Genomic DNA, 15,932 nt, shown 5'->3' with positions numbered 1-15,932 from the left:
AAACAAAGGGGTATCAGGGGCATGTGGGGAAATGCGAGGGAGAAGGTTGGACGAGCATATGCAAAATTTGCCTTCCACAACGCCATCCCAGCAAATGCGGCAAATAGCCCATACTTGCAACATTTTATTGATACAGCTGGCCAACACGGGTCAGGAGTGAAGGCCCCCACTTCATATGAGGTTATGAACAAATACTTGCCCATTGAAGTGGCTGAACTGGAGGAGTACGTCAATGGGCTGAAGAAGCAGTGGGCTGAGTATGGAGTGACAATCATGTGTGATGGTTGGACTGGTCCTACAAGACAGTCAATCATCAACTTTATGGTATATTGTGATGGTAAGACTGTCTTCTTGAAGAGTATTGAGGCATCCGACGTTGTAAAAGATGCAAAATTCATATATAAGGATATGGTTGAAGTGATTAAAGAGGTTGGGAAGATGAATGTTGTTCAAATTGTCACTGACAATGGGAGCAACTACAAGAAGGCAGGACAAAAGATTATGAAGAAGTACAGTATGTTCTGGACTCCGTGTGTAGCACATTGCATCGACCTTATGCTGAAGGACATCGGAAAGAAGACGACGGTGAAGAAGCTAGTTGATGAGGCCAGATCAGTTACTAACTTCTTATACAATCATGGGTATATACTGGCCTTCATGAGAAGCTTGTGTGGAGGAGACTTGGTACGCCCTGGACTTACTAGGTTTGCAACTAATTACGTCGCTCTCCAGAGTATTTTGGATAAGAAGGTTGGTCTAAAGCAATTATTCTCTACCAAAGAGTGGAATGAGTATAAGGAGAGTAGGAGTGTAGCTGGGAAGAAGGCCGAGGAGATCGTCGGTAGACCATCCTTTTGGGATCATTGCAGGAGTATAGTTGGTATATTGGAGCCAATTGTAAAGGTATTGAGGATGGTAGATGGGGACAAAAAGCCTACCATGGGTTCTTTGTATCACGCCATCCAATTGATGAAAGAGGCAATAATAGTGGCTGCTCCTCGATCCTATCAGGGCTACCATAAAATCATTGATGATAGATGGACGAAAATGCTCCTTCACCCACTCCATTCGACTGGTACTGTCATCAATTTATTATCTCTTATGTCATCATTTACAATATACTAACAAATTATTATTTTATTAGCATATTATCTCAACCCAAAGTACAAGTACTCACAAAACCTTGGCACTCGAATGGATCTCATTGAAGACTTAGAAACTGTGGTAGCCAAGTTGGAACCGGATGCGACTACACAATCCGTTCTTCTTGGAGAGGTGAGCATTTCATTATTTCAATGTAAATAGATGGATATGCATTAGAATTTTCTACTACTAACTGTTGGTGTTAATTCAATTATAGCTTAAGTGGTTTAGGGATGCAACTGGCTCCTTTGGACGTGCAGCTGCTATGGCCGGGCGAGCTACGACATTGCCAGGTAAAGGCTTGCTATAAATATTAGTTGTCAATCGACAGTAACTAATTAAAATATTATTATTATTTTGCAGCTGAGTGGTGGGTGTTATATGGGTCCGATGCTCCTAACCTAAGAAAGATAGCCGCAAAAGTGTTGTCTCAAACAGCATCTTCTTCAGGTTGTGAGAGAAATTGGAGCACATTCAACCTCATTCACTCAAAGAGACGTAACAGGCTTGGACATCAAAACCTACACAAGCTTGTATATGTCCACTACAACACACGGTTGAGGATGAAGCATGTCTCTACAAGCCATAATCGAGAGGACTACACCGACCCTATTGATCTGACGGACATATTCTGTGAAAATGATGAGGATGACCCTCTATATGAGTGGGTGAGGGAGGTTGGAGAGGCGCTGATTGATGCCCCGGGAGGTAGACCGAATCCTCTAATCACTGCAGAGATGGGAATAGATTCGGATACATTGCCAGAGACACAGGGCCTCTCTCAACCCGTTGCAGTTCCAATACCGAATAATGATGATGATTGGTCGACAGATTCGCCATCAGATGATGATAGAGGAGGTGGCAATGCTAGTGGTGGAGGGGGCAACATGAGAGGTGTTGGAACTTCTGATGGTAGAGGGGGTAGTGTGGGAAGTGTGGAAGGTGAGACTTATAGACCGCTTAGCCCATTCACAGTGGAACAGGAGTTCGACCATGCTACACAAGACCAAGATCATGGTGCACGACCACAGCCAAGGCATGGGCAAGTATTCCAACGACGACGGAGGTATCAGCCCACCGATGAAGAAAATGACTCCCTAGATGCCCATTCACGTTATGGAGTTGATAGTTTGACAGACACATTCGACGGTATGAGCATGGAAGGTGGGATTTCGCGGAGTGTGGGAATTGCCAACTCCACCGATTCTGGTCCATATGGTTATGGATTGATTGATGCATCTTCTGAGAGTCGACAGGGTTCAACTACTCCTTACGGCTATGGGTACCCCTACGGCTATGATACACAGACGCAGTCACAAAGTGAGTCATATGGGTATGGGATGCCATATGACCTATATGCACATGCACATGGCGGAGCAGCATTGACAATACCTGGCCCTAATGTCATGTACCCACGTTTGGGACTGTTGATGCAAGTTGAGCAGTATGTCTTTGATTATTATGTCCAGCAATACCAACAAATATATGTGGTTAACATGTCCTGGCAGGAATACTACTTGTTTATTGAAGATCAAATTCGTCAGCAGATGCACCGTGCCCATCATGAGAGGAGGGATGATGAATTTGAACCCCCTCGTAATTCAATGTGGTATTGACATAGAGGGGGGCCCTTAGATAATTGGTGATTGTACTCTCTTTACATTACACTTTATTTCATTGTACTTCTTTCCTTTGACTTTAGAGTTTAGAATACACTTCATTGTTCCAACATATGCGATAGCGCATGTTTCTAAATTGGACGTTGTTGAACTACCATAGATGGCTTTCATGCTTAAATGATGGTTTCTATGTGTGTATTTGTGCTTATTCTAGCATTTCCTAAAGTTTCATCTTAAAATTCCATCATTTGCATATGATTTCATTCGTTTCTCTGGTTTTACAAGATTTCGTCCTAAATTTCATACCGAAACCAAAACGTTTCGGTTTCGCTGATGACCGAAACCGAAACCGAAACCGAGATTTAAAACCTTGGTTCTCATTCCTAGGGTAATATTGACAACTACTGAATCGAAGTGGCCCTTCGTATTTAGGCGAAGACAATTTCCAGTCAGAGTCTATTATGCAATGACTATTAACAAAAGCCAAGGCCAAACTATTAAACAAGTTGGTTTGTATCTGTCAAAACATGTTTTCACCCACGGCCAATTATATGTTGTTATCTCGCGAGTACCATCTCATGATGGTATTAAGATATTGATAGAAAACAATCACAAGGAGAAATGTGGATACACAAAAAACATAGTTTATAAAGGGGTTTCTAACAACTTACATATAGGTATCAATTAATAATTTTTTTCAAATATATTAATGAATGTACACAGTTAGAACCTAAAGCAACTAAATATTTACAGAAAAATAAAGACAATAACAAGGCTTCTAATATAAATTATTTGATTTTGCAAATTCGAATTTCCAAAGATGACAAGCAGATGTCATTTCCTGAATGAACTGCACAAGGACAAACAAGATTGGCAAATTCATGTTCAATTAACAAGAATGTGGAATGCCCTTAATGTAAAGTCAAATAATAAACTTATAAGTCTTGATCTCATTCTCCTCGATTAAATAGTAAGTATTACGTAGCAGTAGTTAATTAGAAATTCAATAGCTTAATGGTTTAGTCTTCAAAAACACAGGCTATGTTAAATATTTCTAACAAATCTATTTATGTCTGTACAGGCGACCATATTCAGGCATAAATTAGAAAAAAGTTTTCCCACCAGTTTAGAGCATTGCTTTATGAGAGACATGTATACGTAATCAATAATTTCAGTGTAATTGACAACAATGAGAGTTACAAAGTGGTTAGTAACAAATATATGATAAGCTTTAATGATACAACTTCCGTTACGAAGAAAAAGAACTGAAATGAAGCTATCGCCCACCACAAATTCAAACTCATAGCCTTTGATAATCTTAACATGCAATTAAATATTAACACCTATCTCAAAGGCAAAATCAAAATTATTTTCATGTATTTTATGCTACTTCAATTTATGTTAAAACAACTAATACAACAACAATTAAATTTGTATAGATATCATTTGATAAATTACTGCAATTTCTGAGGTTGATGAGATAGAAGCAACAGGTAACAACGTGAACAAAAGAGTTATTAAACTTTAAGACAAAAGATAAAAAATACACAAACAAAAGAAAATACATTTACAAAATACATGAGAAGAATATAAACATAAATTTTAGCATACTTAAAAAATTATTTTAACAGAAAAAATAAAATTCGAATAACACTATGAAACAATTGACAGAGGCAATAAACCAAGACATTTGCTTACATAATTCTGGACCTATCATTCTTATTATCACATCAACTACAGTTAAGAAATGTATGGGCATGTAACTACACTCTTATTCCGATGGTACAATATTATTCTCAAACGATAGTTTTAAACTTACAGATTCATATTTTTTAATATATTGTAAAATAATTTTTTACTACAATTTTGCAGAAAATCTATTGCTCTCTAAAACAAACTCTACAAGGCTATATGTGAACTTGGACATTCCATATGTGATAGAGTTCAAATAAAAGTGGTATACACTAATAATTGTAACTTAAACAAATATATTTGAAAAACAAATTAACAATTAAATGTTATACAGCACTGGAGATAAAAAAGAAAGTCTACGATCAATAGAGCTACCAAAAAAATCGCACCTCCTGGCAGAGAATCAATTAATAAGAATAGAAGAACAGTGCAGGAGATCTTAAATTTCATCAAAGAAGAAGGCCAGGTAAAACAAAAAATGATTATCAAACATTGCAATACTAAGATAATAAAAAATTAAAGCTCACTAATTAAAACTAACATAAAAAACAATAGAAGGCAATATTTTTTTACGAAGCTACTATCACAAGAGTTGAAGCACGGAATGGTTAGTCTTATGTCGCATGCAATGATTGTCGAAAAAAATTGATGCCATTTAGTTCAAGTTTCTGGTGTGCTTCATGTAACAAGAAAGTTGGTTTTCCAATGGCAAGGTAAATTCCACAAAAATTATACCAATAAGAAACTATAAAAAATCTTTAAAATTTGATATATTGGATACCGAAAAAAAAATTGCAGGTATAAGCTAAAAGTTAAAGTTGAAGATTACACAGAAGCAACAACTTCTGTAATATTTGATAATGAAGTAGAAAAAATAATGCAGTTGTCTGTTAATCGGATAAGCAATCTCGAGCAAATTGTAGCCACATCATTATTACTCTTTAACCGAGAGAAAAGAAAAGGTAAGCATAACTATTATAAAAAAAGGTTGACAGACCGAAGTCTTTATGTTTGATATAATGTTGTTAACAAAGTGATCAACTTTCTTAAATGAATGGAGGAAAAAACAGACATTGTGCCGCCTGCAACTAAAAAAATAATAGAAAAATATATCTCTTTCAAATAAAGGTCACTACATACAATTGCTTAGTGCAGAGGTAGAATTTAACAGTGACGAAAATTCTTGAGGTTGACAAATATGGTAAATTGAAGACAAAATGGGTATTATATCAAACTTCTCAAAAAATGTAAACATTAATATATTTTTATACATTATCATAAATAAAGCAAGACTTGCTCAAACGATATTAATTACTTTTTTAAAAAAGTATTGAAACAAAAGCAGGACACCAAATATTTGTCAACAAAAAGAACTACGGAATGTTAAGAGCCAACGGAATGGATGAATATAGAATCAGATACACAGCTTATTATTGCAACTCCTCCAAAATAAACTCCAGACAAAAAATCTGCAACAGATTGTAACTAAAACTATAAATACAAAATAAATTACAAAAACTCTTTGTTTACTAAAGCACCAACAATGACTCCTGCGAGGATTCCGAAGACTGAGTTTGATGGCAACTTCGGTATGATGTCAAAGTTGCACTCGTGTTACGAAAAACTGAACTAACAAACTTCATACAATATTTAATATTTCTCTACAACATATTTTGTTATTTGATAAATATGATATCTTTTTTTTTCTTTTTTGGTTTTAGGAACGGTGATGTTCAAACCAAATATTTAGACGTCCACTATATCTGTTATATAAATGCAGCATAAAGAACTATATAAAAATTAGTGGTAATATAATAATTTGGAGCATTGTCATCTCATTTCCATTGCATGTTAAAAGTCCATGCTTTTTGAGATATACTAGAGAAGAAACGGGTGGAGTGGCAGATTAAAACACTAATATAATGGCATTTAAGAAGGCATTACCGGAGAAGGCCCAATATAATGACAAGAGTGGCAGATTAACATCTCATTTCCTTTACAAACATCATATGAGCTAATTGATTAACATCACTATTTTCCGATCTATGAGCAATGTGAAACATTGTGAAAACCCATCAAGCCATCCAACACCCCTTAAATTACGTCAGCAAATCTCCAGTGGTAAACTTGCCCTTTCTTTCATCAAACAAATAATGTGAGTGACATAATCCACAATAAGAAAATCAAGGACAGCTGAGACTACGAGCCAAATTCCACTTAACATGGCCTGAATATCTGCCCCATTATAATCTCTCTCCAATCGGACCAGAGAAGGCCCACCGAACCTCATTGTCCACACTACAACGAAATCCCTCAATGGGAGCAAGGCCTGGATTCCCCAAGCTAGAACCAAAGTTCAACTTATAGAACGCAATATGAGAGGGATATTATCGAGGAGAAGGTTTCACCATAGAAAACCTAAAATTGGTCATTCAATTGTTGAAGTTTGACTTCTCCAAGTGAGAAACCATGAAATTTTGGACAAATAAAAATAACATGATATAGTTATTTGGATGTGTCCGGCTAGCTGTCATGCTTTTTAAAAAAGCAATTTTACCGCTCACGGCCGGCCGCCGGTCTGGGACACCGTGGAACACACTCTGTTCCTTCTTCTTCTTCTTTTGCAGGCCGCATCCCCACGGTCGACCCCTGGCATACTTTTCACACTTATAATATTCCATATTTTTCTTATCTTTTGGGCTTTTGGTCCATGACTTATACCTTACATTTTAATACTATATGGAATCTGAATTGCACAGCTTGAGTAGCAAACAGCGTGTTTAAAAACTCGAATTACTGGGAAATTTGAAGGGAGAAAAAAAACAGTGAAACCACAAACCCTAGCTTGCACTATGAATTTCAGCATGGAAACAGTTCTACAACGTACTATCAAGATCACAGCTCAAGTCGTAAAAACAGTGTTTAAAAACTCGGAGTACTGGGAGACATGAATGGAGAAAAGAGAAACAGAAAACCCTAACTAGTAAAAAGAGTGTTTAAATACTCGAATTACTGGGAGATCTGAAGGAAGAAAAAGACAGTGAAACAACAAACCCTAACTGGCACAATGAATTTCTACATTGAAATAGTTCTGCAACGTATCAAGATCACAACTCGAGTTGTTAACACTGTTAAGTACTACTGGATTTCTGCATTAAAACAGTTATACAACGCATGAGTGTGTGACAATCAAAACCCTAGGCTACTTAAAAATCGCTCTTCCCTGAAGTTTATCTTCCTTGTTAAAAGCATTGTGGGAACCCTAATTTTGAAAAAGAAAAAAAAAAACAGAGAACCTGAGCATCGAGATTGCCAACGTAGGCAGTGGCGTCTTGATTCCTCTCGGCCGAATGCTGGCCGAGGAGGTTCGCTCCCACGCCTGGAGCTATTCGAGTCGTCATTCTCCTCTTCTTCTTATGCTTCTTTTCGCTCTTTCGAATGGACTATGGAGACGTCTTCATACGCCCATTCATCATAATATAAATTAGGAGAAATTATCTGGTACACCGTACGGCCAAAAGATTATGGTGGGTCCCACATTGTATGGGTGATCCAAACCATTCATTTGTTGGGCCCTAACCTAAATAAGGTTTGCCCAAAAAAATCTTCTCCATGCGTGGAGGTTTAAGATGGACGGCACCGATAGAGACCTCGAGGATTAGGATCATCCTACAGGGAAGATTTCTTTGGCACATCCTATCTAGCTGGGGGCCCAACAAATGAATGAATTGGATTGAATCGCCTAAAAAATAGAGAAATGATAGATACAAGGGAGCCCCTGCATAAAGAGTCATCAAATGTAATTGATTTTACTTCTTCAACTGATTTTAAAATGTAATTGAAAATTACGTGGATCCAATGAAGAGCCCTTTTGCGGCTCTTTATGTAAGGGCTCCCTTTTTTAATCTTTGGATTCAAGGGTTTGCTTTGAGGTAGAAGACAATGATCTCCCTCTGTTTCTACAACTTCATTCTCTTATCACAAGTGCTCACTTTCTTGTTTTTAACATTTATGTGTTTTTTCATGAAAGATTATCTCACCTTGACGAACGAAAATGGCCACACATGTGGCATGTGTGCTTAGTTATTGAAGGGTTAAGAAGATTATAAAACAAGGCAGTGATTTTCAATCATTCATTGTGAGCTAGAAAACTGAAATCTTTGGTTAACAGAGGGAAACAGTTTCTTTGAAATGGCAAAGGCAGTATTTACTATTTAGATACTTTTAGTTTTCAAAGAACTGCAAATAATCCAAAATAAGTTTGACTCCAATATACAGAGTCTAAATTAAAGAAGGCTATTGGATTTAAGAGGCGTTATAGATACCTGATTAACAGATCAAAATCACTTAATCTGAATTTAAAGAAACACGAGCAAAGTGATGGGAAAATCCTGTATAAAGACTCATATATAGTTGTTGCATGTGCAACGTTATGATGATTCTCCTTGGGCGTGTTCTTGCTTTTGTAGGGCACATGTGCCATAAAAAAGAGTGGAGAAGGTACCTTCAGAAAAGCAATGGGATTATGCCCCATGCTTTGGGTGGCAGATGCTAGTGGCTGAGAATGATGTCCCATTTGCAGCTTTGCCGGACCCTCACCACCCTCTCCATCACTAAGAATGCCCAAGCCCCAAGAGAATCAAATCACATAGTCATAAAATCAGTCCAACCATTCTATGATCCTCTAGTAGACCGTTGTACCCGAATACTCGAATCCTAAAATGCTACGGAAGGGGTGGAAATATCATTTTCCCATGCAAATAAAAGAGAACACCCCAAATGAAAATCGCACTTATTTTTATTAAAATTACAAAAATGCCATTTGCGTTTAAGGTAAAGGTTTTAAGAGAAATTATATGGTGGCCGCCCTTTATCCCTTAGGCTCTGTTCACTTGTTTTCTAGCAGCAGGAAAGGAAAAGAAAAGAAAGGAAAAGAATCTAATGTGGAAAACTGGAAAAGAAAGGAAAAGAAACTGTGAGAAAATTCATTTTGTGAGAAAATTCCCGGTTTTCTCAGGAAAGTGATTTTCTCACCCTTTTGGTGAGAAAATTTAGAGGGAAAGTGCAAGAAAGTTCGTTTTCCACGTCATTATTTATATTTTCCACCTGTGTAATTATGCTTTCCCGAGAAAACAAGTGAACGGCGGAAAATGTCAAATCATGTCCAATCACGGGAAAATTTGGCTTACTTTCTTCTCCTTTCCTTTCTCAAGAAGGCAAGTGAACAGAGCCTTAGGGCAGAGAGAGAAAATATCTACCACCTTGATTTTTGATAAAGGTAAAAAAAGCAAAAAAATCGCTCACGCTGGATCAAAAATCTTTTTCTTTTTTTTTTAATTCAATGTGGCAAAACGGAACAAAGAAACCTAAAGGTTTGGTAGAGGAGAGGGATCGATCAGTTCTAAATGCATGTACTGTTTCTAAAAAAAATTCCAACTGCTTAGAGAGAAAGAAAATTGCCAAAATACATTGAAGTTCAGGTTTTTTACTCAATAAGGCATGGAATGCATGAATGAATAAAAGAAAGAAAGGATTTTAGGCCTCCCCTTTCGCCGTAACAGACGATGAAGCTTGCTTCATGCTTGAGACTTGGGAAGGATTGAGGTGCGAGTTGGGTTGTGTGACCCTGTTTAAAGGCCATGGAGACCATCAAAGGGAGTTTGAAAAATAAAATAAAAAATAGAGAAAAAGCTTTTGCTTGAGGAGATTTCTTGGTTTGGAATATAAAGACTAAATAAAATGGGAAATAGATGAGGATTTGGCTTTCTAGGGAAGAAATCCGTCACTATTGTGTATGGATTGGATTTTGACCTCAAAGATGGTCGTTGAAAGGAGGGGAATCCCGGGCAAGGTAAGGGGAAAAAAAGGAATTTTTGCAAACTTGGAAGGATTCTGAGGAAGATTTGGTTTGATTCAGGGTTAGGGTTTATAGAAAATAAACTTCGTTAGATGAAAATCATGGGTTGAAAGGCATGATTGTGTAAATTCACTGGAAGTTTTGGTTGTTTACATTTGCCCCTCTGTCACTTGTTGTATGCACCAAGCGGATCTATTGTAATACTTCACTCATTACTCACAGCCAATTTGATGACGATACAAAAATTTTCACCAATGAATCAAAAAATTCTCTTCAAGCAAAGATGTTCCTTGACAGGTATGAAAGAGAGTTTCAGTTCTGAAAGTCAACAAAAGGAAAAGTTGCCGTGTTCGGCGGAGGGAATCTTCAAGCAAAGGCCAAATTATTGCAGCTTCCACAGGTTTTCTAGGCCAATAGGACACTTCAACTATCTTGGAGCTCCAATAAGAAAAGGAAGATTAAAAGTGAAACACTTCGACGATATTATCGAAAAGCTCAGAAAGAAGGTGGAGGAAGGAAAAGTACGACGTTGTCCAATGGAGGTAAAAACATTATGATAAATCATGTTCTCAAAGATATTCACAATCTGCATAAAAGAGTTCCATATGGAGTAAATTGGTGAGAGCAAAACACCTCAAAAAGGAATCTTCTTATACTGTAGCAGATAAGTGAAATGCAAAAAAAGTGGTATGAAAACAGCAAGTGGCCTATAGGCAGGGGAAAGGTTAACTTTTGGACAGACATATCAGTATGCTGCTGTCCCCTCATAGAGTTAACGGTTAATGGAGCACATCCCAATCTAGACCTACGAATGAAAGACTTGATTACTGAATAAGGCGAGTGAAAGTTGAATGGGTGGCAGAATCAGCTTCCAACCCTAAGCAGTGGTTTGCATTTTTAGCATCAATATTCAGCTCGATGAGGAATATGATGTTCTCATTTGATCCCCATCTAAATACAGTAAATTCAGCATCAAAACAACAAGTTCTGTAATCAGATTGTTAGGGAAAACTCAGGAACGGGATGAGATATTTTGGGATAACATTCCAACCAAGGTGAGCATGTTTCCTTGGGAGATTTTTCACAATGCGATTGCTGTTGACTATAGAATCCAGGACCTGCATATTTCATTAGCATCAAAGTGCGGTTATGGTGTGAACCCGAATGATGAAGATGCTAACCACCTCTTTGTGGAAAGTGAATTAGCTCATGCAGCTTGGAAATTTCTAGATGGGGAAATGAGAAAGGTAGTCTCCACGGACAAACGATTCAACACCAAGTAAAGATTTGGTTCAGGGCAGCAAAGACAACCATAATGTGATTCTACAAAGAGCGGGCACCCATACTCCTAGTGTGGGAAATATGGTTTGAGCGTTTTGCCAATTGGATGGTAGGGAAACATGCCAGACCAGCTATGATAATTCAAAAAATGCTGAAGTGGCTCAAAGAATTATCTCCTATTTTCAATCCTCAAGATATAATCAATAATGAAGGCGAGTGAGTTATGTCAATTCTTTGGTTTTGAGACCAGGAATCCGGTCAAGAAAGAAGCTAAAACGATTTAATGGAAATCCAAATTCCAATCAAGAAAGAAGCTAAAACGATTACATGGAAAAAGCCGGACAAAAATTCTCTTAAACTTAACATTGATGGAGCCTCCAAAGCAAATTCCGGTTATTCACGAGGAGGAGATTATTAGAAACAGCAAAGCTAAAATGCTCATCGCATTTTCATTTTATTACGAGGAAGTAACCAATATGAGTTGAAATGTCGGGCTACTTGATTCTGGCTAATAAAGCTGCTGTCTACTTCAGCATAGAAAAAAATTCTTCGGAATTCTATCTTACAGTTCCATCGACTGCGTAAATAATTTACTACGCTGCTGTCTCTATGGGAAGTGATACTATAGGTAGTGGGAAATCATCCTCAAGTGTGCTATTGCCACACGATGTGTCAACCAAGAATCTCATTTTGTCCCCCAGATTTGGAGTCATACTTTGCGTCCATCACTAATCTCCAAAGGTGCACCCTTTCTTTAACAAATCTCCATTACCATTTGCCCAATAACGCAAGGTTCATTAATCTCAACTTCCGAACCCCTAAACCACCACTCTTATAGGATTTGCATACATTGTTCCAATTAACTAGGTAGTATTTCTTGTTATCCTCTTTGTCATTCTATAGGAAATTTCTTTGAAGTTGCTCTATGCTGTGGATAATAGAGACCGATCACCAGATGATCAACATAAAGTACAGGGGGAGATTGGCCAAAATAGCCTTTACGATTGTGATTCTTCCTCCTAGAGAGAGGAGACGTTTTCCCTTGTTGCGAGTTTCTATCCATTCTATCAAGCACCGGATCAATGGGCTACTAGAGGGTCTACCTGTGCAAAGAGCCAAAGAGGGTGACCCAAATAAGAGTTTGGTGCATCCCAAGTAATTGAAATATTCCTCAATATCCTAATCATTCAGGTTCACTCCTCCCATGGCTAGAGATATGTTAAAGTTCACTATTTGGCCCGACATGGCTCAAATTACCAGAGAACAGCCTTGAGGTTCCTTAACCTTCGAAAATTAGGGCTACCAAATAGGCGTCATCCGCTAATTGGAGATGAGAGGTTTCGCCCACAGATTAACCTATTATGAAGCCTTCTATCAGTCCAATGGATCTGGCTTTATCCAACATTCTGCTCAAACCCTCTGCCAGGATAGTGAAGTGGAAGGGGAATGCAGATCTCCCTGACGAAGGCCCCTCGAAGTTTCGAAGAAGCCACAGGGTGACCTATTGATTAGAACTGAGCACCACGTCGAAGACATGCATTTCATCATCCAATCTCTCCACTTTCTACCAAAAGCCCATTCGACTCATGACGAAGTCTATGCAATTCCATTACACTCTATCGTAAGCTCTTTCCATATCCACCATATATAAAGTATTCCTGACTTGCCAGCCCTATGGTAGTATAATATATTCTACACATACTAGTCAGAAGCGCTCCGTTTAAGATTTGTCTTCCTCTAAGGAAAGCTTTTTGGATTCTAGAGATTATCCAACCTAGCACATTCTCGGGGCGATCAACAAAGATTTTGGCCAAGATCTTGTAAATGCTGCCAACCAAGCTAATTGGACGAAAGTCCACCAATCGATCGGACCCATCTTTTTAGGGATTGAGGCTATAAATGTGACTCCCATGGACTGACTTAGTGCCCGTCATGCAAAAAAACTTGTCAAATAGATACATGATGTCTTTTTTCATCCAGAACCAGCCTAGTTAGAATAAAGCTAGGCAAAGGGCATCAGTGTTGGGTGATTTATCCATTTTTAAGGAGAAAATGGGCACCCTGAATTCCTCCTCTGAGAAAGGTCTTTCAAAGTAAACCTTAGCCTCCGCATCCAACTCTACAAATTGGACATTTTCTAGGAATGGGAAGCATTGATTATTCGGAAAAAAAAAAAAAAAAAAACTTTTCAAAGAAAGAGACAATTTCAGAAGATATTGTAACCTTATCCTCGACCCTTAGCTCATTAACCGCCAAAGCCAAAATTCTGTTGCTACATATTCTTGACCTAGCAATACTATGAAAATATGTCGTATTCTTCTCCCCCTCCTTAAGCCATCTGGATCTGGATCTCTGTTTCTACTCCAGCTCTTCCCCACGAGATAGTATGATTGTATTCTTCCTAGAGTCTAATTTTCTCCAAACACTCTTGTGGGACAAGAGGTCCCTCTTCACTTAAGACGTCAAGGTTTTCAAGGTTGCTTAAGATAGAAGATTTCCTCACATCCACTTCTCCATAGACCTCCTTGGCTAAGGGTTTCAGTTTTGACTTTAATCTTAGTTTGTGTCCTAATTGGGCATCAGTCGGTCCAGAGCCCCCTGCTTCAGACCACCAGGCTTGAAGGCTCCTCTAGCCAAACTAGTTCAAATGAAAAGGGAGAAGAGTTAACTATTCAAGACACTATTCTCGTGACTACTCGTGAAAATATTCCCATCACTATTCATAGCATGTTTTAGTTTTTATTTTGTCAGTTTTTTTTACGAAGTCTCTAGAGTTTAGCGTTTTATCCAGGAGGCCATATTTTTAAGTTGTAGGAAGAGTCTAGACTCTTAGAAGAGAGAGAGAGAGAGAGAGAGAGTGTGTGAAGCCTTAGAGCTACATGTTATGATATGATGAATAAAACTTCTTTTCTTGCACAAATTTGGAGTTTCTTCATGGGATTTTGGCGTGATGCTCTAATCCAACCTAAGATGTGATACTCTTATAATCCACCATTGGTATGATTCCCTAGAAATTCTATCGTTTTTCTTCCATATAAAGGAATTCCTCATATTTTCTCTACTTTATTCTGCATTGGAAACATGAAATCTCATCTATAATTGTGGTTAAGATTCAAAAGATCCTGTCAGGCATTACTTTAGACTTCGTGATAAGGAATTTATGGACCAACTTGATCTGAAATCCAACGGTTCGGTATGAGTGAATTTTGTTTGGAACTCAAGTGTTTGATATTATCTTTGATTTCAATGATTATGTTCACAAAAACCGATTTGGCTGAATAGATAATTCAAACAATCACATTCCACCCGATCATGTCTCTTCCCTGTCCAGCTTGCATACGACCTCTTTTTTGTCGTTCTTGGAGTAGAACTCGACCGCTTCATTTGCTATAAAAGCACCGTCAAGGATTTGACGCCCTTGAATAAAGGCCGACTGATTTAGAAATAATTTGTGCGTCACCTTTTCCAATCAGTTCGCCAAGACTTTGGACATGATCCTGTAGATACTCCCAAACACGATTATTGGGCAAAATTCTGAAATGTTTGCCGCCCCTTCGATCCTAGGATTCAAAGTAATGAAAGTGGTTCCTGTGTTCTAAACTAAAACTAGGTCCTCATAAACAATTTGAATAGAGCACACATGTCAGATTTAACAACTTTCCAACTGCACTGGGACAATATTAGGTTGAAGCCATCTAGAGTCCTTATTTCTTCCTCGTCAAACAGTTTTTGTAAGAATGTTGTATCACCGTCATCAATCCACTCAATCAGGCTTGCGATGGCCCCCGGTCTCCATTGTGTATAAGTTCTTGTAGAAATTACTTCCTAGTTAATATCTACTTGTCCTCACTTCTCGATCCATCAATCATAAGGGAAGAGATTCGGTTTCCTCTCCTTTTAGAGCTCGCAATCCCATAAAAGTACGTAGTATTCTCGTCGCCTTTCATCCAGTTCGATATGGATCTTTACCACCTGAAAATCACATTCCGCCTAACTAAAAGCAAGGTATTGCTCCTCCCGGATCTGCATCTCCGCCACTTCCTCCTCATTGGCCGCTCCTCTCTCCGCCCTACTGATCTCCTGGATTCTAAAAAACAACCATTATTTCTCTCATATCAATTCAGAATACTGTTCCTGCTCCATTCTTCCAACTGATGCTTCACATGTCAAAGCTTGTGGAAAATCACCACATCAGCCGGCCCAGTGTAGATAGCTTCTCTCCACCAACTTTCCAGCCTCTCCTTCATCTTAAGCAGTGTCTTAAAACGCGGATGTGGGCCAAAATGCGGCCAAAGTAAATCCTAGTCGACTTGGCACAGTGCGGACGAGTATTCGGTTGA

At 38.2% G+C, this 15,932-nt stretch overlaps 1 protein-coding gene across 1 annotated transcript in view; it reads right to left on the bottom strand.

Moving 5' to 3' along the window:
* LOC143875018 (uncharacterized) overlaps nt 1-7,918 on the bottom strand; it is a 38,018-nt gene extending 30,100 nt beyond the window's left edge. Inside the window, exon 1 of the mRNA XM_077376933.1 lies at nt 7,751-7,918. Within this exon, the coding sequence (XP_077233048.1) occupies nt 7,751-7,855 (105 nt within the window). The 5' untranslated portion in view covers nt 7,856-7,918. The remainder of the gene's footprint in view (nt 1-7,750) is intronic.
* Between the last annotated feature and the right edge of the window lie 8,014 nt (nt 7,919-15,932).

The sequence above is a fragment of the Tasmannia lanceolata genome, unplaced genomic scaffold (genome assembly GCF_043159265.1).
Source record: "Tasmannia lanceolata isolate RefF3 unplaced genomic scaffold, GAP_Taslan_0.1 ptg000002l, whole genome shotgun sequence".
NCBI classification, from domain to species: Eukaryota; Viridiplantae; Streptophyta; class Magnoliopsida; order Canellales; family Winteraceae; genus Tasmannia; species Tasmannia lanceolata.
Note: the sequence above shows the minus strand (reverse complement) of the source record. Positions and strands in the feature narration are given on the sequence as shown.